This window comes from Xenopus tropicalis, chromosome 9 (genome assembly GCF_000004195.4).
Source record: "Xenopus tropicalis strain Nigerian chromosome 9, UCB_Xtro_10.0, whole genome shotgun sequence".
NCBI classification, from domain to species: domain Eukaryota; kingdom Metazoa; phylum Chordata; class Amphibia; order Anura; family Pipidae; genus Xenopus; species Xenopus tropicalis.
In genome coordinates, this window is record NC_030685.2 from 2,828,426 (window position 1) to 2,850,913 (window position 22,488).

General features: G+C 50.5%; 5 protein-coding genes across 5 annotated transcripts; 3 read left to right on the plus strand and 2 right to left on the minus strand.

The window, feature by feature from the left end:
- Positions 1-2,882: 2,882 nt before the first annotated feature.
- LOC101731839 (histone H1B-like) lies at positions 2,883-3,639 on the plus strand. The gene has a single exon (XM_031893077.1). The coding sequence runs from the start codon at positions 2,905-2,907 to the stop codon at positions 3,586-3,588; it is 684 nt and encodes a 227-aa protein (XP_031748937.1). The 5' UTR covers positions 2,883-2,904; the 3' UTR covers positions 3,589-3,639.
- Positions 3,640-4,226: 587 nt separating this feature from the next.
- LOC108648869 (histone H3) lies at positions 4,227-4,736 on the minus strand. The gene has a single exon (XM_018097427.2). The coding sequence runs from the start codon at positions 4,694-4,696 to the stop codon at positions 4,286-4,288; it is 411 nt and encodes a 136-aa protein (XP_017952916.1). The 5' UTR covers positions 4,697-4,736; the 3' UTR covers positions 4,227-4,285.
- A 1,996-nt stretch (positions 4,737-6,732) lies between these two features.
- Positions 6,733-7,203, minus strand: LOC101731897 (histone H2A type 1). The gene has a single exon (XM_004913808.4). The coding sequence runs from the start codon at positions 7,183-7,185 to the stop codon at positions 6,793-6,795; it is 393 nt and encodes a 130-aa protein (XP_004913865.2). The 5' UTR covers positions 7,186-7,203; the 3' UTR covers positions 6,733-6,792.
- Positions 7,204-7,551: 348 nt separating this feature from the next.
- LOC101731959 (histone H2B 1.1-like) lies at positions 7,552-8,054 on the plus strand. The gene has a single exon (XM_004913809.4). It carries the CDS (start codon positions 7,607-7,609, stop codon positions 7,985-7,987), a length of 381 nt encoding a protein of 126 aa, XP_004913866.1. The 5' UTR covers positions 7,552-7,606; the 3' UTR covers positions 7,988-8,054.
- Positions 8,055-14,018: 5,964 nt separating this feature from the next.
- znf585a (zinc finger protein 585A) lies at positions 14,019-20,013 on the plus strand. Its single transcript, XM_012962018.3, has 3 exons — positions 14,019-14,150; positions 14,294-14,372; positions 14,788-20,013. Exon 3 carries the CDS (start codon positions 14,835-14,837, stop codon positions 16,536-16,538), a length of 1,704 nt encoding a protein of 567 aa, XP_012817472.1. The 5' UTR covers positions 14,019-14,150; positions 14,294-14,372; positions 14,788-14,834; the 3' UTR covers positions 16,539-20,013.
- Positions 20,014-22,488: the final 2,475 nt, after the last annotated feature.

Genomic DNA, 22,488 nt, shown 5'->3' on the forward strand with positions numbered 1-22,488 from the left:
ATCAACTGAAGGGGTGGGGATAACCCATGGTATATGCTGTTTCAAGGAGTCCAGGAAATGTGTGTGTGTGTGTGTGTGTGTGTGTGCCTGGGTGTGTGCCCATCTCTCAAGAAAAGAGGTCTGTCTGTCCCTCCTGGGAAGAGAGAGAGAGACTTGTGCCCCAGAGTATATGCCGGGTGTCAGTGTGTCCCGACCCCCCAAGTATCTATAAAAGGCAAGAACATATTTTAAAAGGTGGCTCAGTCCTTTCCCAAATTAACTTACAAGTATGTGTGAATGGCAGGTATACATTTCATGTGCTGTGGAATTATAATTAGAGATGTAGCGAACCTCACAAAAAAAGTTTGCGAACTTCTGCCAAAAAGTGCGAACTTTTGCGAACTTTTCGAACCCCATAGACTTCAATGGGAAGGCGAACTTTAAAAACTAGAAAAGCCATTTCTGGCCAGAAAACTGATTTTAAAGTTGTTTAAAGGGTGCCACGACCTGGACAGTGGCATGCAGGAGGGGGATCAAGGGCAAAAATGTCTCTGAAAAATACGTTGTTGACACAGCGTTGCGTTTTGTGCTGTAAAGGGCAGAAATCACACTACATTCCTAAACTTGTGTAATAAACTGCTTTAAAATGTCCGGCGTCTACATGCCAATCAAGTCGTGTAAAGGTTATGGCCGGTTCCCACGCAAAGACAAAACGCCGCAGTAGTGGATACGGAATATATTATTGCTGGTGGAAAAACATCGCTCAGCGACAGCAAACAGCACTGGACACATTAAAGAACAGTAACTTAAATTTCTGGTTGGTGCTGGGGGTGAACTACTAGGAGCAGCACACCAGTCCCCAACACAGCTAGACTAATAGCACTGGGGTCTATAAATTACAGTAGCAAACACACACAGACGGAGCTGCAGTACACAATGAAAAGAAGAGTAACAGTAATCAGAAAATAAAAGCAGTCCTTACAAGGACTATTGGGTTACAGCAGATGAGATCAGCAGGACAGCTGTCCCCAGCAGCTACATACAGAGCAGTAGAAAGTAGATTACTAGTCAGCAAAGCTACCTAAACTGTCCCTCAAACCCATGCACAGCTCTCTCCCTATGCTAACTCATCAAGCACACACAGGCAGAATGTAAAATGGCTGCTGGGCTTCGGTTTATATATGGAAGGGAGTGGTCCGGGGGTGGTCCAGGAGGGAGAGCTGCCTGATTGGCTGCCATGTATCTGCTGGCTCTGGGGTGAGAGGTCAAAATTTGGCTCCAGCTAAGGCGAACCTAAAATTGTGAACTTTGCTAAAAGTTCGCTAACATGCGAACACCCGATTTCCGTGCGAATTAGTTCTCCGGCGAACAGTTCGCTACATCTCTAATTATAATTCTGTGAAAATATCTTACACTGCCTATGAAGTAACTGGGATGTGCTGCCAGGAAGCCAACAGAAAAAATTATTTGCCTGGTTTGTAGGATTTAACCCCTTCCCTGCATGTTACTGGCAGATAGAGATGTAGCGAACTGTTCGCCAGCGAACGAATTCGCGCGAACATCGGGTGTTCGCAAATGTTGGCATGACGTTTTTCCGCTGCGTTTTTTCTCAGCCTAAAAACGCCGCACAAGCCGCACATGGCGTTTTTCAGCAAATCCCGTTTCCATGGTGCTAATAGTGCAAAATAGCAAAAAACGCTGCGTATTTCCGCTAGGTCTGCCAGCTGCCTTTGTGGTTTTACACAACGCTGTGTCAACAACGTATTTTTCAGAGAAAAATATTTTTGGACATGCGGCATTATTTGATGCGCAACAACTTAATTTTGTTTCACAAAATGACCCGCCAATGGCAAACATACATTTTCATGAAACAAAAATCCCCCATGGCAAACTGCTTGTCATGTCTGGTGACAAAATTCACTAGTCAGTAATTCCGCTCCCCCCAGCAGCACAATGTATCCCCCTGGGGCCCATGTTCCCTATAGGGCCCTGTGTGTCAGTGAGTCGGAGGCTGAATGGGCTTCTCCTGCCCAACACAGACACCATTTCCCTTTGGGCATCTTGGTACCAGTCTGGGTTTCTCACTTTATTTACCCCAGCGCTGAGCCAGTGGTTCTACCCTTCCTGCCCCCCAGTTTGGCTCCCCCCCATATTCCTTATGATAAGATTCAGTGCAGGGCTGGGATTGGCCCCATATACTAATAATACAGATCTGGATCCAGTGCAGCATCTAATGTTCCCTCTCCCTGTGCCCATGTTGGGGGATCAGCAAGTGATCAGTCTCTAGAATGGAACCAATAACCCAACCCAATCCGGTCAGTGGGACCGACCCCTCCCTGAGTGCTGCAGCCAAACTCCCCCAGCAATGGCTCCCTGTACTGTGCTACTTGCCTGGGACTCCGACCCCCCCACACTCCCTTTATAGCCTCCCCCTCTCTCACTCACCTGCCCATATTATACCCGGGGCCCCCTTATTTCTTTGGGGAACAGCGGGAGGGGAAGGATTTCTATTCATCCCCAACAATTCCCACAAATGGGAAGGAGAGAAATGAAGCGGAGCCTTTCCGGGGAGCGGGACTGAGTTCCCAGGAGCTGCTCTGGGCAATATATGCAGCCAATAGAATGGGAATTAGTGGCACAGACCCGGGCACTTACTGGGGCAGCTGATCCCATACAGACTGGGGCACATTTATACTCAGAGCCGAGAGAAAATACGAATGTTTTTGTCTATAGAAACACAGAGACTTTCGCGCTACAGGTTAGAATGGAAGAGAGTATATAGGCGGGGAAATGAAAATCACCCAATAGGAAGGAAAGATTAACCAGAGAATGAACCAATCGGGGAAAAGGAGGGATGTATATAAAGAGGACTGGAACCCACATCGCAATTATTGATCTCTGTGGGTTTGACTGATATCGTTTAGAATGACAGAAACTGCAGCTGAAACCGCTCCCGCTCCTCCCCCGGCAGAACCCGCCGCTGCCAAGAAGAAGCAGCCCAAGAAGGGAGGCGCTAAAGCCAAGAAACCCGCCGGGCCCAGCGCGGCCGAACTGATCGTGAAAGCCGTGTCCGCCTCTAAGGAGCGCAGCGGGGTGTCCCTGGCCGCTCTCAAGAAGGCTCTGGCTGCCGGAGGCTACGATGTGGAGAGGAACAACAGCCGCCTCAAGCTGGCTCTCAAGGCCTTGGTCACTAAGGGGACTCTCACCCAAGTCAAGGGGAGCGGAGCCTCCGGATCCTTCAAGCTGAACAAGAAGCCGCTGGAGAGTAAGGAGAAGGCGGCCAAGAAGAAGCCAGCGGCGCCCAAAGCCAAGAAACCAGCGGCAAAGAAGGCGCCCAAGTCCCCTAAAAAGCCCAAGAAGGTCTCGGCAGCAGCAAAGAGCCCCAAGAAGGTGAAGAAACCGGCAAAGGCCGCCAAAAGCCCCAAGAAGCCCAAAGCGGCCAAACCCAAGAAGGTGGCCAAGAGCCCGGCTAAAAAGGCCGCCAAGCCCAAAGCTGCCAAGAGCCCGGCTAAGAAGCCCACCAAGCCTAAAGCTACAAAGAGCCCCGCAAAGGCCAAGGCAGCCAAACCCAAAGCGGCTAAAGCAAAGAAGGCGGCGCCTAAGAAGTAATGTGGCCCCGGGGCCCCTGCGCATCGCACCAAAGGCTCTTTTCAGAGCCCCCACCTCCTCCATCTAAAGAGCAGGTACCTGTGTTTATTACTGACTGACCGCACTATACGGGCCCTATGAGCCGAGCAACAAGCGCCGCGCCCTACAGTGCAGGTCATTTCCAAGCGCAGCTGCTGTGTAACTGACTGGCAACCGCGCTCAGCCCGGAGTCTCTGGTCCCACAAGAAATAGGCTAAATAACCGATTCTGCCCGGGAATGTTCTGTTCACATGAAATACCACCTGGGGCGCTGTTGCTCTAGGAAATCATATTGCAACGCTACATAGCCTACTGTAGTGGGTTACATTGATATATAAGGGGAAAACTACCAACCCCCTGACAGTGATACAGTTCTGCAGGATCTGCTGCAAAGGTCTCTCCATATAGTGTTCTATAGAGGAACCTTTACTGTACCGTGCTCACCCTGCCACTTGGCGGCGCTGTTTCTTTACATTTTTTCCTCACCTATTTATATGTATTTATGTATACAGATCCACCCGGAAAATATGGGTGTGGTGGGGGGAAGAAAGAATAAATGTTGCCCATACACAGGAGGATTTACAGAAAATAAAATGACGTTCAGCTCATTTGATTGGGGATTTGGTGGCTCTAAAAAGAGCCTTTGTGCTGTTGGGGAGGAAGGTTCTGCGGGTTGGATCTAAGCCCTCTCGCCTCGGATCCTGCGGGCCAGCTGGATGTCCTTGGGCATGATGGTGACCCTCTTGGCGTGGATGGCGCACAGGTTGGTGTCCTCAAAGAGACCGACCAGATAAGCCTCGCTGGCCTCCTGCAGAGCCATGACGGCTGAGCTCTGGAAGCGCAGGTCGGTCTTGAAGTCCTGAGCGATCTCCCGGACCAGGCGCTGGAAAGGCAGTTTGCGGATGAGCAGCTCGGTGGATTTCTGGTAGCGGCGGATCTCACGGAGAGCGACTGTGCCGGGCCGGTATCTGTGAGGCTTCTTGACGCCGCCGGTGGCTGGGGCGCTTTTCCTGGCTGCCTTGGTAGCCAACTGCTTGCGGGGAGCTTTCCCTCCGGTGGATTTACGGGCGGTCTGCTTGGTACGGGCCATTGTAACTACAAAACCTCTCTGAGTAACACACTCAAACTGCTGCTGGTTCCTGCTTTTATTGGCGCCTCCTCCCTGTGATTGGGTGATTATAAGCACGCCCCTGTCGGTTCCGCAAATCCACTTCGGTTTCTTGAATCCCGCCTAAAATATCCCGTGTTATTGGCTAATTTAAATAGATCCCGCCTGTAGGTTTGATACCCGCTAGGTTTCATTTGGCCGCCAAAATAGCCCGGAATTCTCCCTGGCAGCCGCCTCACAGGAACATACATTTACAGTTTAGCGGTTCGGTTTGATTTATTAGCGGTGATATTTCGGTACTGGGCGCATATAACTGCAACGCGCTTTATACAGAGTCAATTTCCATCTTCTATGTGTAAAATGTTTTCGAAACCTAAAACCGCTGGCTTTTGCTTATAAACTGTCCAGCCAAATCCCACTGGGCCGCGTATAACTGGCAGCAGAACTGGAAGAAAGGAAATTCTTAGCCCAAATGGGAAGGAAACCACGGAACCAGTAAACTCCACTAATCTAATGCCCGGCACTGATTGTTACACTATTCCTTGGTGCTCGGGCGACACCTAGTGGCAGTTTGGATCTCACACAATTCCTATCCCAGGGAACTTGCCGAGGTCACATCCCTACTACAAAGCGGCGTTACTAAAGGCTTTACCTTTACTAATTTGTCCCATGCAGTCACTTCCAGCAGAACGATCCCTAAATATTGTGACCCTACAGGATATGAATAAATAGCAGATAAGGGACATTTCAGGCTGCACATAAAGTCTCACTCAGCCGCAACGTCTGCAACGCAAAATAAAAACAATCCCCTCTCCCCGTATCCTGTAGCAATGGATTTGGATTCAGTTCGTTACTTAGAGCGGGCTGTTTTGGCGGGTCATTTGAAACCAAAATCGATGCGTCTGGAGCCAATCGGAGATGAAGGATTTTGGCGGTACATTAAACCCCGCCCGAACTCTGTTGGCTCCTCCTTCTCAGCTGTGTATAAAAGAGCGGCCAGAGAGACTTGGTTACAGACTGATTCTATCAGAGCTAATAGCAAGATGTCCGGACGCGGTAAAGGCGGGAAGGGTTTGGGGAAAGGAGGCGCCAAGCGGCACAGGAAGGTGCTACGGGATAACATCCAGGGCATCACCAAGCCCGCCATCCGCCGCCTTGCACGGAGAGGGGGAGTCAAGCGCATCTCTGGCCTCATCTATGAGGAGACTCGGGGGGTCCTCAAGGTTTTCCTGGAGAATGTCATCCGGGACGCCGTCACCTACACCGAGCACGCCAAGAGGAAGACCGTTACCGCCATGGATGTGGTGTACGCTCTCAAGCGCCAGGGCCGCACTCTCTACGGCTTCGGGGGCTGAATCTGACTGCTGATTCGCTCATAAACCCAAAGGCTCTTTTCAGAGCCCCCACTCGGTCAGTCTCAGAGCTGTTACTGATTTTATGTATCGCTTTGTACCGTGAGGGCTAAACTCAATATCGTTTTTGTTCTGCTGTTAGGTACATGAAGCCGGGATCGAGTAATCCTTGGCTCCCGGGAAATCCCGCCACATCTAATAGTGCCAGTACCCCCTGACATAGAATCTGCCCCACACGTACAATGACGGGTACAACTGCAGCACAATCTCCCGCAGTCCCGGCCCCACACTGACCGGTACAGTTCGGTCTCCAGCAAATCCATAATAAACCCAAGTCTGTTTGAAAACCCTCAGTGCTGGGGAAATAGAACAGGAGACTCCCCGGAACCCTGACAGAGCTGCGCATTGAAACATAAGCGCCGGGCTTCACAGGATTACAAAGAAATAGAGGTTTCCCAACATCTTTCCCTAATGAGTTATTATAGGCCCACAGCCAGTTTATACCGTATATCCGCACTACGGACTGACCCATCTAATACCACTGGGGGAGCTTAACAACGCCTCCACCGCCTTCTGTCTGTACTAACGTGCTTGTAAGGAACTATAATGATCAGTAGGAATCCCCTCCCACCTGTGTGTGCGCCATGCAGCCCTCTTTAGCCGGTGTGGGGGCTCTGAAAAGAGCCTTTGTGTTGTTTCCTGATGGGGGCGCTGTGACCGGGCAGCTCACTTGCTCTTGGCCGCCTTGGAGCTCTCGGTTTTCTTGGGCAGCAGCACGGACTGGATGTTGGGCAGGACCCCGCCCTGAGCGATAGTGACTCCTCCGAGCAGTTTGTTCAGCTCCTCATCATTGCGCACAGCGAGCTGCAGGTGCCTGGGGATGATACGGGTCTTCTTGTTATCCCGGGCAGCGTTCCCGGCCAACTCCAGGATCTCAGCGGTCAGGTATTCGAGCACTGCGGCCAGATAGACCGGAGCTCCGGCTCCCACCCGCTCGGCATAATTGCCCTTTCTCAAGAGCCTGTGAACTCGGCCAACTGGGAACTGCAGCCCAGCCCGGGATGAGCGGGTCTTGGCCTTAGCCCGAGTCTTCCCGCCTTGTTTGCCTCTTCCAGACATCTCAGCCTCTGTGTTCAGATAAACGAAACAGTACCAAATGACTCCTATTTCCAACTCTTTATAGACAGTTAGTGGCCCGCCTCTCTTCTCTCATTGGCTGAGTCTCAATTTAACCAATCACATAGCTGGTTCAAAGAGTACCAATAGGTGACTCAGAAACCGACTCGCCATATCTTTTTTTTTTTTTTTTTTTATTTAAGATGGATATACTGCAGCCAATTACAAAGACGCTTTAGCAAACGCCAACCATTTGCTGCCAGAGTCTGAAGGAGGATGGATTTCGTACCATGTGACGAAGCTGACCAGTTAGAATCTGTAATATCAGGCTGCCTCATTTGCATGGGAGGGCTATAAAAGCAGCAGCCCGGGAGGCGGAGAGAACAGTTTTCTCGTTTATCGGAAAGCGTAAGGATAGTTGATCATGCCTGATCCAGCCAAGTCCGCTCCAGCCGCGAAGAAAGGCTCCAAGAAAGCGGTGACCAAGACCCAGAAGAAAGATGGGAAGAAGCGCAGGAAGACAAGGAAGGAGAGTTACGCCATTTACGTGTACAAGGTGCTGAAGCAGGTGCACCCCGATACCGGCATCTCCTCCAAGGCCATGAGCATCATGAACTCCTTTGTCAACGATGTGTTTGAGCGCATCGCAGGGGAAGCCTCCCGCCTGGCTCATTACAACAAGCGCTCCACCATCACCTCCCGGGAGATCCAGACCGCGGTCCGCCTGCTGCTGCCTGGGGAGCTGGCCAAGCACGCCGTGTCCGAGGGCACCAAGGCTGTCACCAAGTACACCAGCGCCAAGTAACTGCTGCCCCATCTCCTGCCCTACTCCCAGCAACACAAAGGCTCTTCTAAGGGCCACCCACCCCCTCCCTATAAGGTCTGTAACTGGCTCTGTGGGACTTGCCTGATCCCTTAGGGCAGTGATCCCCAACCAGTGGCTCGGGGGTAACATGTTGCTCCCCAATCCCTTGGATGTTGCTCTCAGTGCCCCCAAACCAGGTAGTTATTTTTGAATTCCTGACTTGGGGGGCAAGTTTTGGTTGAATAAAAACAAGATTTCCTACCAAATAAAGTCCCCTGTAAGCTGATAGGCTGCATAGAGGCCCCTAATAGCCAATTACAGCCCTTATTTGGCTCCTCCATGAACTTTTATGGTGCTTGTGTTGCTCCCCTAGTCTTTTTACATTTGACTGTGGTTCCCGAGTAAGAAAGGTTGGGGCCCCCTGCCTTAGGGGATCCAGTGTGCTGTTTGTATTATGAGAGCAATAATCTGGGAAGCTCAGGTGCTCTAATATACAGAAACTCCCCAGGGTGCCGGTACTATATACACTTTCATTCCAATTACTCCTTTAGTGGCAGGTCCGGTTATGGGAGCAGCTTTGCAGGGACAGTACATGGGGTTTCCATGCAGTAATTCCTGGCCCTTCCCTGGATATACAGTGCGAGTTATTGGTAACTGGGGGTGGGGGCAAAGCTGCTGCACTGGGATGTTGGAATGGGACAAAAGATTTTGGAGGGCTTTTTCAAAATTCTCAAAGGTTGCTGCACAGCCAATCAGAATGTGATGGGGGTTGGGCAGTGGGTTGGACTATTTATTGGAAATATCGTTGCTATGGTTCAGCTTCTTTATAAGTAAATTATTATTAATAGAGGGGTACAAAATACATAACCGTTAACATGTACATATAAACAATTTAAAAAAATGGTTTTCGGTTACATTGGATGAGGATTGGAGACACTAGGGGGAGGGCACTGCTCGCAAGAGCTTACATTCTAAAAGGGGAGGGTTGAGGCATAAAGTCAGGGTAACTAGCAGGCGTTAGAGTTCATCTGTAAAGTGACAGTAAGTGCGGAGTGAGGTGAAAACCAGTGGTTAGTGAGTGCTTGAGGGAAGAATAGGGGGGCTCAGTAGTGATGAGCGGCGAAAAATCCACAAAACGCATTTGTTGCGCAATATTTTTTGTTGCACAATTTTTTTTGTTGTTGTTGCCTGTGCTTTTTTGACGCACAACAAACAAAAATTTTGCGCGGCGAATTTTCACGAAAGTTTCACTTAACACCAATGGCGAAATGTGGAAATTCGCTGCAAATCCAAAATTGCCTGCCGAAAAAATTCGGTCATCACTAGTGCTCAGTGGGTAATGGCATTTCTGAGGGTTTAGGTTACAGGCTTGAAGGAAAAGGTGAGTTTTAAAGGAGACATATTGGATAAATGGGAAACCCCTAACCCTGTAGGCAATTATGAATAATATCCGGTGCTGGTTTCCCTTTGGGCTAAACATTAACCCTATCTGTAACAATGGCCCCTTTATTGGAGCTCCCTATAGATCCTCTCAGGTCCCTGTCTGGGTTTCACATGAGGGGTGGGCGTGTCCTAACGGTCCCTGCCAGAAGCACAGTAGGAGGGGGAGAGCCAATCACAGCCCTGCACTCACACAAGCACAGACAGGCTTCAGTTCCCTATCAGGTCAGCCTAGCTGCTGATTGGTTCCTATCCTACAGTGCAGGGTACGGAGGGCCGCCGGCTCCCCAGCTCATCCAGAGAATTCAGCCAGCAGGAAGTGGCACAGATGGGCGGGGCTAGTGGGGTTAGGGGGAATTTCTCAATAAATCAGCCGGAAACACAACTTTAAGCACAATCCTTCTATATCTAGAGGAGTATAATTCCCTGGTACATTCTTAATTTTTATAGGATATGTCTCCTTTAAGAGACCGTTTAAAGCCTTGGAGAGTCTGGCAGTGCCTAATGGGATGGGGAAGAGCGTTCCAGAGGATGGGTGTGAGAGTGAGGGGAGGGGATGAGTGAGGAGAGAAGGAGGTCGTGTGTAGAGAGAAGGTTACCCCTGGGGGGGTACTTGGGGATTAGGGGGGATAAATAGAGGGGTGCGGCACCAGTGAGTGCTTTGAAGGTGAGTACGAGAATCGTGAAGTGCAACGGTTGGCAGAGACGGGCGGCACTTGGGGAGTGGGAGGAGAGGTATATGAGTCTGGCGTACACCTCCTCCCGCGAATTACAGCCATATCTGGGCAAACCCCAAACTACAGAGTCCTGGGGGGGGGGGCGGGCAGGGTAATAGGAGCTGCCATGGTGAATATTACATATGACTTCTTGGGTAGAATGTGGTACAGAAACACCCTGTACCCTGGGATACCGGGACAATTAGTCCTGCTGGGCCCCACTCGCTGCCTTCTGGCCCCCTGATCGCCCACCAATCTGTGCCCCTGTGTGACCCCTTGCACCTCCCCCATGGCGAAATGCTATGAATTGTATTTGTGTCAAATATGTAATAAAGTAAAGTTGCTCTGCAGTGATACCCACGCCCATCTTTTATTTAGAGTTTTGGATCCCCTTGCCTTACTTTTACCTAACCTTGAGGCAACCTTGCTTGTCTGTGTCTGTGCAGGGGGTGAGCCCCAGGTACTCCAGTCTGACAGTCGCCTTGGGTTTGTTCAGCACCCAATTTGTTATCGTTAGTGGCACAGCCCGGCCATTCCCCCCCCAGCCCTACAGTACAGGGCACAGCCCGGCCATTCCCCCCCAGCCCTACAGTACAGGGCACAGCCCGGCCATTCCCCCCCCAGCCCTACAGTACAGGGCACAGCCCGGCCATTCCCCCCCCAGCCCTACAGTACAGGGCACAGCCCGGCCATTCCCCCCCCAGCCCTACAGTACAGGCACAGCCCGGCCATTCCCCCCCCAGCCCTACAGTACAGGGCACAGCCCGGCCATTCCCCCCCCCCAGCCCTACAGTACAGGGCACAGCCCGGCCATTCCCCCCCAGCCCTACAGTACATGGCACAGCCCGGCCATTCCCCCCCAGCCCTACAGTACAGGGCACAGCCCGGCCATTCCCCCCCAGCCCTACAGTACAGGGCACAGCCCGGCCATTCCCCCCCCAGCCCTACAGTACATGGCACAGCCCGGCCATTCCCCCCCAGCCCTACAGTACATGGCACAGCCCGGCCATTCCCCCCCAGCCCTACAGTACAGGGCACAGCCCGGCCATTCCCCCCCCCCCCCAGCCCTACAGTACATGGCACAGCCCGGCCATTCCCCCCCAGCCCTACAGTACAGGGCACAGCCCGGCCATTCCCCCCCCAGCCCTACAGTACAGGGCACAGCCCGGCCATTCCCCCCCCCCCCAGCCCTACAGTACATGGCACAGCCCGGCCATTCCCCCCCAGCCCTACAGTACATGGCACAGCCCGGCCATTCCCCCCCAGCCCTACAGTACAGGGCACAGCCCGGCCATTCCCCCCCCAGCCCTACAGTACAGGGCACAGCCCGGCCATTCCCCCCCCCCCAGCCCTACAGTACATGGCACAGCCCGGCCATTCCCCCCCAGCCCTACAGTACATGGCACAGCCCGGCCATTCCCCCCCAGCCCTACAGTACAGGGCACAGCCCGGCCATTCCCCCCCCAGCCTACAGTACAGGGCACAGCCCGGCCATTCCCCCCCCAGCCCTACAGTACAGGGCACAGCCCGGCCATTCCCCCCCAGCCCTACAGTACATGGCACAGCCCGGCCATTCCCCCCCAGCCCTACAGTACATGGCACAGCCCGGCCATTCCCCCCCAGCCCTACAGTACATGGCACAGCCCGGCCATTCCCCCCCAGCCCTACAGTACATGGCACAGCCCGGCCATTCCCCCCCCCCAGCCCTACAGTACATGGCACAGCCCGGCCATTCCCCCCCCCAGCCCTACAGTACAGGGCACAGCCCGGCCATTCCCCCCCAGCCCTACAGTACAGGGCACAGCCGGCCATTCCCCCCCAGCCCTACAGTACAGGGCACAGCCCGGCCATTCCCCCCCCAGCCCTACAGTACAGGGCACAGCCCGGCCATTCCCCCCCAGCCCTACAGTACAGGGCACAGCCCGGCCATTCCCCCCCAGCCCTACAGTACAGGGCACAGCCCGGCCATTCCCCCCCCAGCCCTACAGTACAGGGCACAGCCCGGCCATTCCCCCCCAGCCCTACAGTACAGGGCACAGCCCGGCCATTCCCCCCCCCAGCCCTACAGTACATGGCACAGCCCGGCCATTCCCCCCCCAGCCCTACAGTACAGGGCACAGCCCGGCCATTCCCCCCCAGCCCTACAGTACAGGGCACAGCCCGGCCATTCCCCCCCAGCCCTACAGTACAGGGCACAGCCCGGCCATTCCCCCCCAGCCCTACAGTACAGGGGCACAGCCCGGCCATTCCCCCCCCAGCCCTACAGTACAGGGCACAGCCCGGCCATTCCCCCCCAGCCCTACAGTACAGGGCACAGCCCGGCCATTCCCCCCCAGCCCTACAGTACAGGGCACAGCCCGGCCATTCCCCCCCCAGCCCTACAGTACAGGGCACAGCCCGGCCATTCCCCCCCAGCCCTACAGTACAGGGCACAGCCGGCCATTCCCCCCCAGCCCTACAGTACAGGGCACAGCCCGGCCATTCCCCCCCCCAGCCCTACAGTACATGGCACAGCCCGGCCATTCCCCCCCAGCCCTACAGTACAGGGCACAGCCCGGCCATTCCCCCCCAGCCCTACAGTACAGGGCACAGCCCGGCCATTCCCCCCCAGCCCTACAGTACAGGGCACAGCCCGGCCATTCCCCCCCCAGCCCTACAGTACAGGGCACAGCCCGGGCCATTCCCCCCCAGCCCTACAGTACAGGGCACAGCCCGGCCATTCCCCCCCCAGCCCTACAGTACAGGGCACAGCCCGGCCATTCCCCCCCAGCCCTACAGTACAGGGCACAGCCCGGCCATTCCCTATGAGTTCAGGTGAGTTCGCATATTCTGGCCCCAGTGAGTGAATCTGACTTGCGCACTTCCTACAATGAAGCCATAATCCGTTCTGATTTTTCTCTAGCCAGAACTTCCGCATTTTGCGCTCCTGAGGTCATGTGACTCACCTATCGCTTCCTGTTGCAGCCGAAGTTCCTAGGACCGCCTCTTCCGAGTGGCTGCGTTACCAAGTGAGTTCACTTCCTGGTTACCTTGGTTCTCTTCCTGTCGCTTTGTCTGGCTGAGCGCTGTCTCTGTCCCGGGCTTCCGTTCTGTGCCCGCTGTCTCCCTGGCAGCAGCTGTGAGGGAGGGGATTTTCGGCTCATTGTGAGGCTTTAACCGGGGAACTGAGCTCTGCTGGGTATGTTCCTCCCCCCGCTGCCCTGTTCTGTCCCACACAGTCTCACTGACCACCATTTTATTGACCCCAACAGGGTGGGAGGGGGATTATAATGGCGCAAACCAGTCATGGAGTCCAGATACAACTCTGCCAGACACTGCCCTGCGGTGTATTTCTACTTACTGAGCCTTTGTGCTGTTTTGTTATAACAGAAGGAATGGTGCTGCCTCTGTTACTTTCATTTTATAATATAAATCCCCTACCAGAACCCCAGCCCCTAAATCTAACACTAGCCAATCAGCAGTGTCAGTTCCTGCTCCTAAATAGCATGTGACCATTTCAATACTATCTTATAGGCATTAATGTAACCCCTTAGGTGTAACTGAACTACAGCCTAATTCTGTGCCATGTTTGTGGGGAATATCGTATACAAATGTCCTTCTGCTTAATTACAGAGAGAACTTCAATCGCCCTTATGAGGAGCTGATGTGATGTCAGGGGAAGCGAGTGACCCAGTGATGGGGAAGAAGGATAAAAATGAGGAGCGAAACGAGAGAATCCTGAATCTCACACTGGAGATTATCTATCTGCTGACTGGAGAGGTGAGGGGGGCACTGTGAGTGGCACAGTGAGAAGAGACTGTCTGTCTGTACAAAGGGGGTCTCTCTGCTGCGTTACACACTCATCATTCTCTCTCCCTCTCAATACATAGGGCTACGTCATCCCTAAGAAGAAGAGCCCAACTGTGGGTTTGGGGGCCCTGCATGCCCCTGGCTCCGTCATACAGAAGGAAAATGACAAGAAGATCCTGGAACTCATCTCCAACATCATCCAGCTGCTGACTGGAGAGGTGGGTGTGGCCCCCCAATCCCCCCTTATTGTTTAGTAACAGTGTATGATAATCCCTTTCTCTGGCTGGGGGATGACTGTAACATTGTGTGTGCCAGGTTGCCATAAGGTGTGAGGATGTTTCCATCTATTTTTCCTTTTTAGGAATGGGGATGTATAAAAAGAAACACAATCTTTCACAGTGACGTGATAAAAGAGAATCCCCAGCAACACTACTCAGCAGGTAAGTAATAATTTGAAGGGGAAAAATAAGTAATCTTAATTGGAAATGGACCCCGCTCATGTAGTTTAACTACAAGCACAATTATCCCCCATATGTAATAAAAGGCACTATATTTGCCCAGGAGCAGTAACCCATAGCAACAAAGATGTTTGCTTTTAAACAGGTGACCAGAAAACTCTACCTGCCGACTGGTTGCTATGGGTTACTGCTATTGGGGAGAAGCACAGTACCCATGATAAAACAGATATTAATACCATTAGATCTGATATATGATGAAATAAAAGCTCCCCTGATACTGTGTAAGAATCCTAGCAATTATATAAAACAGTTTTGTTACATCCTCACAAAATGTACCGGACTGCCCGACGCAGACTGACTCACAAGTGCCACTCATTTATACGCTTGCCTTTTCCAGATTGTGAATATGAAGACAAGGCCGACGTAAGCATCAGTCTGAAAGCAATGGCTCGTTTCGATAATGAGCCAAACACTAGGATGGATAAAGGAGCAACTTTGTGTGAAGCTGGAAATCTCCCAAAGTCAGAATTCCCTCCAGCGGAACAGCCCCCACTAGCAAACAGAATAAAGGAGGAGTCTGGATCGTGCAAAGGAGAAAACCGCTCAGACTGCAGTGTGAATCCCCTTACAGAACAGATACAGGGAACAGATAAATCTCCCCCTATCATGGGGTGCAGCCTGAATAACAGCTCGGCAGAGGATTATCTATTAAAAACTATTAAAGAGGAGCCGGATTCGTGTGAAGAAGAGAAACTTTCCGATTACAAAATTGTTACTGTTTCAGAGCCAGTATTGGAAGATCCCAATCCGGATACTTTCTGCAGCCTCAATAACAGCTCATCCCCTAATTTCATGCCAAATGCTATTAAAGAGGAGCCCTATGATGAAGAACATTTTTCCGACTACAGAATTATCACAGTTACCGACCCCGCGCAGGTAGCAGATGCCTCTCCCCACAGCACGGAAGGCAGCGAGTACGACAACAGTATGGCGGCATGCACGTCTCAGCTAAGCAAAGGTGCTCTGAGTGTAATGTTCAACTGTGAGGTGTGCCACACAGCCTTCAACAATAAAAGCAACCTCGTCCGGCATCAGAGAATTCACACCGGAGAAAAACCATTTTCTTGCTCCGACTGCGGAAAGTGTTTTACGCAGCGCGCAGACCTTAATGTGCACCGAAGAACCCACACAGGGGAGAAACCGTTCACCTGTTCTGTTTGTGGGAAAGGTTTCACCCGTCGCACACAACTGAACATCCATAACAGAATCCACACAGGGGAGAAACCGTTCTCCTGCTCCGAGTGTGGGAAATGTTTCCGGCAAAGCTCGCAGCTCTTTCTGCATCGGAGAAATCACACAGGAGAGAAACCGTTTTCCTGCTCCGAGTGCGGGAAGTGCTTTAAATGGCGCTCGCTTCTCATCAAGCATCACAAGACTCACACCGGAGACAAATCCTTTACTTGCGCCGACTGCGGCAAGTGTTTTAAGAAGTTCTCGCGGCTCACCGAGCACCGTAAGTGCCACACGGGTGAAGAGCCATTTGTTTGTTCCGAATGCGGGAAATCTTTTGCACAGAGCCCACAGCTGGAGTTGCACATGAGGATTCACTCGGGGGAGAAGGAGTTTGCTTGTTCCGACTGCGGGAAGTGCTTCAAGCGCATTTCGCTGCTTAGTGAGCACATGAGAATCCACACCGGAGAGAACACCTTCACTTGCCCCGAATGCGGCAAATGTTTTACGCAGCACTCACACCTTCTTGCTCATCAAAAGGGCCACATGGGCAAGAAGCCATTCTGCTGTTCTGAATGTGGCAAGCGCTTTAGGCAGAGTGCTCAGCTGTTCCTGCACCAGAAGGCCCACGCCGGAGAGAAACCATTCACTTGCGCCGAATGCGGCCAATGGTTCAAGCTCTACTCCATCCTCGTGGAACATCAAAAGTCTCACACGGGGGAGAAGCCCTTCTCTTGTTCCGAATGCGGGAAGTGCTTTAAGCGCCATACACTCCTCACTGAGCACCAGAGGATTCACACTGGCGAGAACACGTTCTCCTGTTCCGTATGCAGCAAGTGTTTCACGCGTCACTCCCACCTCACCGCTCATGAAAAGATTCACCTGATCAACAAACCCTTTCCTTTCTTCAATCTGTAAAGCAAAACCGGCTGGCCTTAACGCGGATTTCTCGAGGCAAAATAAAAGGTTTCTGGTGCCCAAAGTAGGAAATGTTTCATTCTGTGATTATCCCATTAGGAGTAAACATGGCAGCACGGACTGGGTGCAAGAATCTCATACCAACAGAGACAGTATTGATCACTACAGTACGGACACTTACGGTTACGACAGTGACACTATAAGGAACTGAGATCACTAAAGGACTCATGTTACTCATGAAACAAGTCATTAAGATTGATCAGCACAACGTCTGTGATGGGCTCGGAGCTATCACTGTGCCTTGCAGTCCCCCAGGGCTGGGGAATGACACCGATTCACTAAGGAGGCAGCAGTAAGGGAAGCATTGGCCGGGGCGCAGGATGTACAATGACAATGTAGTTAAATCTATCACTAGGCCGGATTTACTGGATCTAAAACAGAATGTGAGGTCACATGGGATATAAAGCATCGACCCCCATTAAGATAGCGATTCCATTAGATTTCCTGCTGTGTGACACAGAGCGCCGGCTGCTGCTTTCCATCCCACCCCCCGGTGTTGGCTGTATTTTAGCTTTAGAGATATTTATGGAAGTAGGAAATTCTGTGTGATAAAATCTGCCGTCTTCCTTCTCCCGTATCACCTTCTACCCACCCCCCCCTCCTTTGCCATTACTCCTGCTACCCCCGGCCATTCACATGCGTGCAAGGGCAGATACATCTAATCAAAGAAGCCTTTTCCCAAAATGTATTGGCTCCTTGCCCCTAGAGTTTGCCCTATGATACAAGGAAGCTTTTATGGACAGGGCCAATGTTTTGCTTTGATTCTTTGTTGCATTTGTATCCTCGCCCCCCCCCCCCCCCCCCCGCCAGTGGTTTTTACAGCTGCATTATAAACATTGCAGGTTTTTTTTAACTGGTATGAGCACCCACTCACAAGGTCCCTGGGATCACAATGGTTAATTTTGTATAATTTTTAGCTGTATTGGACATTAAAGGAACAGTTTATGGTAACAATAATAGTGGGCAAATAGAGAGGCTGGTTCCAATAGAGGCAGTGGCCAATCCTATAATCTATACAGAAGGCTGGTGAAAGTGCATGTCTAACATTCCTTATAGATTGTAAGCACTTTTGGGCAGGATCCCCTTTACCTCTTGTATCAATTATTGATTGCTTTGTATGTAATTCTGTATGTCCAGTGTATAAACCCACTTATTGTACTGCGCTGCGGGATAGGTTGATGCTTTTTAAATACATGTTGTTAATATAATATCATAGACACAACCCAACTTCTTCCTTTATGTCTCTCTAAACTGTATCTTTCTTACCTGTTGGTCAGTGGCTGGATGGGGGGCCCCATGGGACAGAACTATTCATTTAGTTTGCTTTTTTATCCTGACCTGTGTGCTTAGAAACTGAACCGTTCTGTCCCATCGAGTAACAGGTTAGAGAGATGCAAAGCAGGAAGTCGGGTTGTTGCTATGACATTAGACATCCCCTCCAGCCTTTATAGATGACATTTTTGGCTAAGTCTACTGGAACCAGTTGTTATTGTGCCTCTCTATTTACCCACTTTTAACCCTGAACTGTTCCTTTATCATTGGTCCTCCTGTTAGGGTGTCATGGTTGCAATTCAGCTTCTATTTAGGCACATCTCTGGGTGTATATACCTCTCTGCTCTGTGTATTGTAGTGTAAGCTCTGTTGGTGACTTTGCCTTCTGTGTGCGACCTGTGTGCCTCCTTCCGTGTGCAAGCTTGGTGTATTAACTCTGTATCTGCCTTTAACGCCCAGGAGTCCCATTCTGAGTACCCTGGCTGTCAGCCTATTGAGTCTATTATCTGAATGTAAGCTGTGTGCACCCCTTTGCCTTCTGGGGGCGTCTCGGCGCTCCTGCACTCGTATTGTTCTTGCTGCGTGAGTGCAAGCTGTGCTGGGCGTAACCACAGATTCAGAAAAGTCCCCCCTGGCTTCACTGTAAATCCCTGATGTACCTTTTGGTGTTTATTCTTAGGATATTAACTGTGTTCCTATATAACTAGATGTTAGCGATTCTCTAGGGTGCAAAAACCATCATGACTGGTGGGCATATCCGGCACCACGTACATAAATACGTTTGTGCTTGTTGGTACCACTTTGTTATCTTCTGCCTCTTACGGGAAATGGATACCGATGCTTTTAGGGTCACTGTTCCCCTATATTTATATTGCAGATAGTCGTCCCGCTTCGGCTCCCGTTAGCAGAGGAGCACGGGTGTCGCTTAGTCTCCTCGTATCACGGGGTTCTAGATCCATCACTGCTGGAACTCGGAACATCTGTAGCACTGACAAAACTGAAGCGTTTTATTGGGGTGGGGAGGGGACCATTAACTGTAAAAGTGTCAACGTCTCTATAAACCCTTTCTTTCCAGGAGCCCCTATAAAACATCCGAGTAGCTAGGCAACACGGTTCATTTGCATGAAATGGGCGAAATGTGACTAGTCGCCTTTAACTTCCCAGCGCCACATCCGTTGGCAGGGGATGTACGGTCTGACTTTACCTCAAAACACACCACTTAGTAACAGAGTCAGGCCCAGTAGCAGCTTCACCTGCCTACCTCTAGTTCTGCCCCTGCTTAGTAAAACCCATTACTGACCAAAATCAACAACCAATGGGAAGTGGCCTGCCTATAGCCCCCAGGGAGTAGAGGGTCTCTGATGTTGCTTATAGAAAACCAAAGTAAAGCACCTGATTGGCTGCTAACTGTTGAAATCTCACTGCTGATTGGTTGCCCTGGCAAACATCACTGGTAATGGTTTGCTCCACTTTTTACACAGCATTATAAATATTCCCCTTAGGGTGAGATTTGGGGAGAATGCACTTATAGATACATCTATAGCACATCTTAAAAGTAAATTAGGGTGAGTTCTTATTTCAAGGTGAGATTAAACCAACTGAAATGGCTTTATTCAAGGGATAGTAATACAGTCGGCACTTCCTAGACAACCCATTTCATGTAAGAAGGCAGCAGATAGCAGACTGGGAAACTTCCGGAGATTGTCCTGGAATTAGCGGCTAAAATCTTCACTTTTTATGAAAGTATTAAAATGTGTGGAATGATATCGTTGCTGTGGGGTATGGGTGTGACTCCCGTGACTATACACAGGTATTTTGTGTGTTATGTGATTATTCAAGATGATGTCCTGTAAAAATAACATTTCAGAAAAAAAAAAACGTACGAAAAACCCGTTTTAAAAAATGTCTGCTTGATGAGGCGCTCTGCCAAATTGTTTTGTGTGTAGTTTTATTGCTGTGTTGCCTAGACATATACACTAAGGATTAAAGGGACAGTCTGCTGTCCAGTTCTTTAGGAACCAACAAAAGCTTTGTTTTTTCTTTCTGATAGTGCCTAGTTCAGAAAATATACAACCAGTAATCCGAGGTATCGCCCAAGTCTAAGTCCACAGCGGTCAATAAAACTAGGTCCATTTGCATGAGTTTCTTCCCCTTGGGTAGGCAAATGCACTGCCCCCAATCCTGACCCAGGTAGAAGGCACTTACTCTATGCACCGGGGCTGATGGGATAGCTTAGACCTACACAGCAGGTTCTAAAGGTGGCCACACACGTGGCGATCTGATGGTCGCACGGAAGATAGGATTTCTACCTCCTTCTGCCGATTCAGCACTGAAGGCAGATTTTGGTCAGGCGTTTTCTATGGCGCCTGATCAAAATATTTTTACTGGCCCGATCGGCGAGTTGACCGATATCAGCAGCCTCCTGCGATATCGGTTGACTTGCCATACACGCACAGAATATCGTACGAAACGAGGTTTCGTACGATATTATCGGTGCGTGTATGGCCAGCTTTAGAGCAGTTCTATAGGTTAAAACTGACTATATATAATTCCCTCGGTTGTCTCTACAGCCGGCCATACATGTTTAGATTTTAGTCTTCTTCCGATGAACGTTCAGATTGATATTGTAGGATACAGCAGACACCAATTGTACGATAGTGACTTGTAGGTCCCCCACGGATATCACCTGATACACAGTAATGCACAGATTTTTCTGTTAGCCGACTAAAATGTTCTAACCTGTCCCATCAACAAAATGACCGATCGTCATGGTACGAAAATTATCAGGACTATACAGAGCCCACACACAGTCCGAAATCTTATCGGTATGTGTATGGCCAGCCTAAGCCAAGCTACTCTGCCTGACGCCAGGGGAAACAGTACAGACAAATGGAGCTTTGTATAAAGGTAAGTACTGGGGCTGATGGGACTGACAGGTATAAAAATGTTTTTTTCTAGGAAGAGAGCCGTTGCTATGGAATTAGCAGTGAAGAACCCAAATACTTAATTTCAGCACCATATACTCACAGTCTGAGTCTGAGACCTAAACCTCATGTTGACCAGGCTTATAGACAATATGAATTCCGGCATGCCTGGGAAGTGCCACAGTAGCCCACTGAGCATTTGCAGTGCAACCTGCACAGGGAAGTTAGTGGGATCCGGAAAAAAAAGAGTATTACTTTGAGGCTTCCATCCTCCCAGTCATTGGCTGTTAGGTACATGAGTTGCATTTGCTCGGTCAGGCTTTATATCCCCTTTAATAAAGCAACAATGGAAGGCTGGTTATTCGACAGGAAACACTTTAGTAGGTAAATACAGAAACAACCAAAACTCTCCTGGGCCTTCATGCCTACAGTGGGGCCCTACAGTGCAACATTTGCAGGTATAGGTGAGATATAGTCGGGCAAGATGGCAACAGAGTTTATATCTGAGCTGACCAACCAGTGGGCAACTTCCAGCGTCCACCAAAAGCCAGAATTTATATTGGGGAGCTGTTGGGGAAAGTTCAACAATGTACGATTGGACCTGAGGAAGTCTCTTGTGCCAGAGGCTCCAACACTGCTGAAGATAAATCACTCTGGGCTGATACATGAAAATACATATATCCTCATTAATATTCAATGAGACGGTCTGGGGCTGATGGTTTGGTGCCAATGAAATTAGAGGAAAAGTAACACTAATATTCTACCCTGCTCCAATAATTGCCTTATCCTGCACGGCGTTTATTATTTTGAATGCTTTATTAGAAAATACCTGCTAAAACGGGTGGACAGACTTTCTTCAGTTGCGATCGACCGGACCGACGCGGAATTGCGGTGTGAATGCGTACGTATCTGGCGCAGCGTACCAACACACGCATTCACGCAGCACTTCCGCATCCCCGGCTTGATCGTGGTCCACCAGAAATCCACGGGAGATCGTCTGGTGGACCGCGATCGACGTATTGGCCACCCCTGTTCTAAAACTTTTCATCCATTCATTTCATTGCTTCCCTCTGCACAATCCACATCTCCTCCTAGCCTTCCTTCTGTACAGGCAAGGTTCAGGTTCTGGAGTCGGGCAAGGAGGAGATGTGGATCGTCGTATAGTGGATTGTGCAGAGGGAAGATCGCAGTATTTGAAATGATGCAAAGTTTTAGAAGGTATTTTCTAGTAAAGCATTCTAAATAATAAATGCTGTGCAGGATAGGGCAATTATTGGAGCAGGGTAGAATAGATTTTTTACTTTAAAGGAAAAGTAACACTAAATTTTTACAATGACATTCCTGCCAATTCAATGCTCCCTCTTTTGTGGAACAGTTTGAGGGGCCCTTTCCTGTCTCGGCACTATAAGGCTACTGTCCCACCGAGAGATTTAGTCGCTCACAATAGATCTCCGATACCACAGCCAACTAATCTTTCCACTGGCAACAAAGGGAACGGCAGATGGAAAGGCCTACGTATCGCTTCGGTTTTCCAAAGTCGGGCAAAGTTTCCTCCTGCAGGCTACTTCATAACGATTTTAGAAATCCACAGCGATACGTAGGCCTTTCCATCTGCCATTCCCTTTGTTGCTGGTGGAAAGGCATTTTGGCGGTAACAGACAGTTTTCCTTGAATAAGTGGTACGTGTCCTAAAC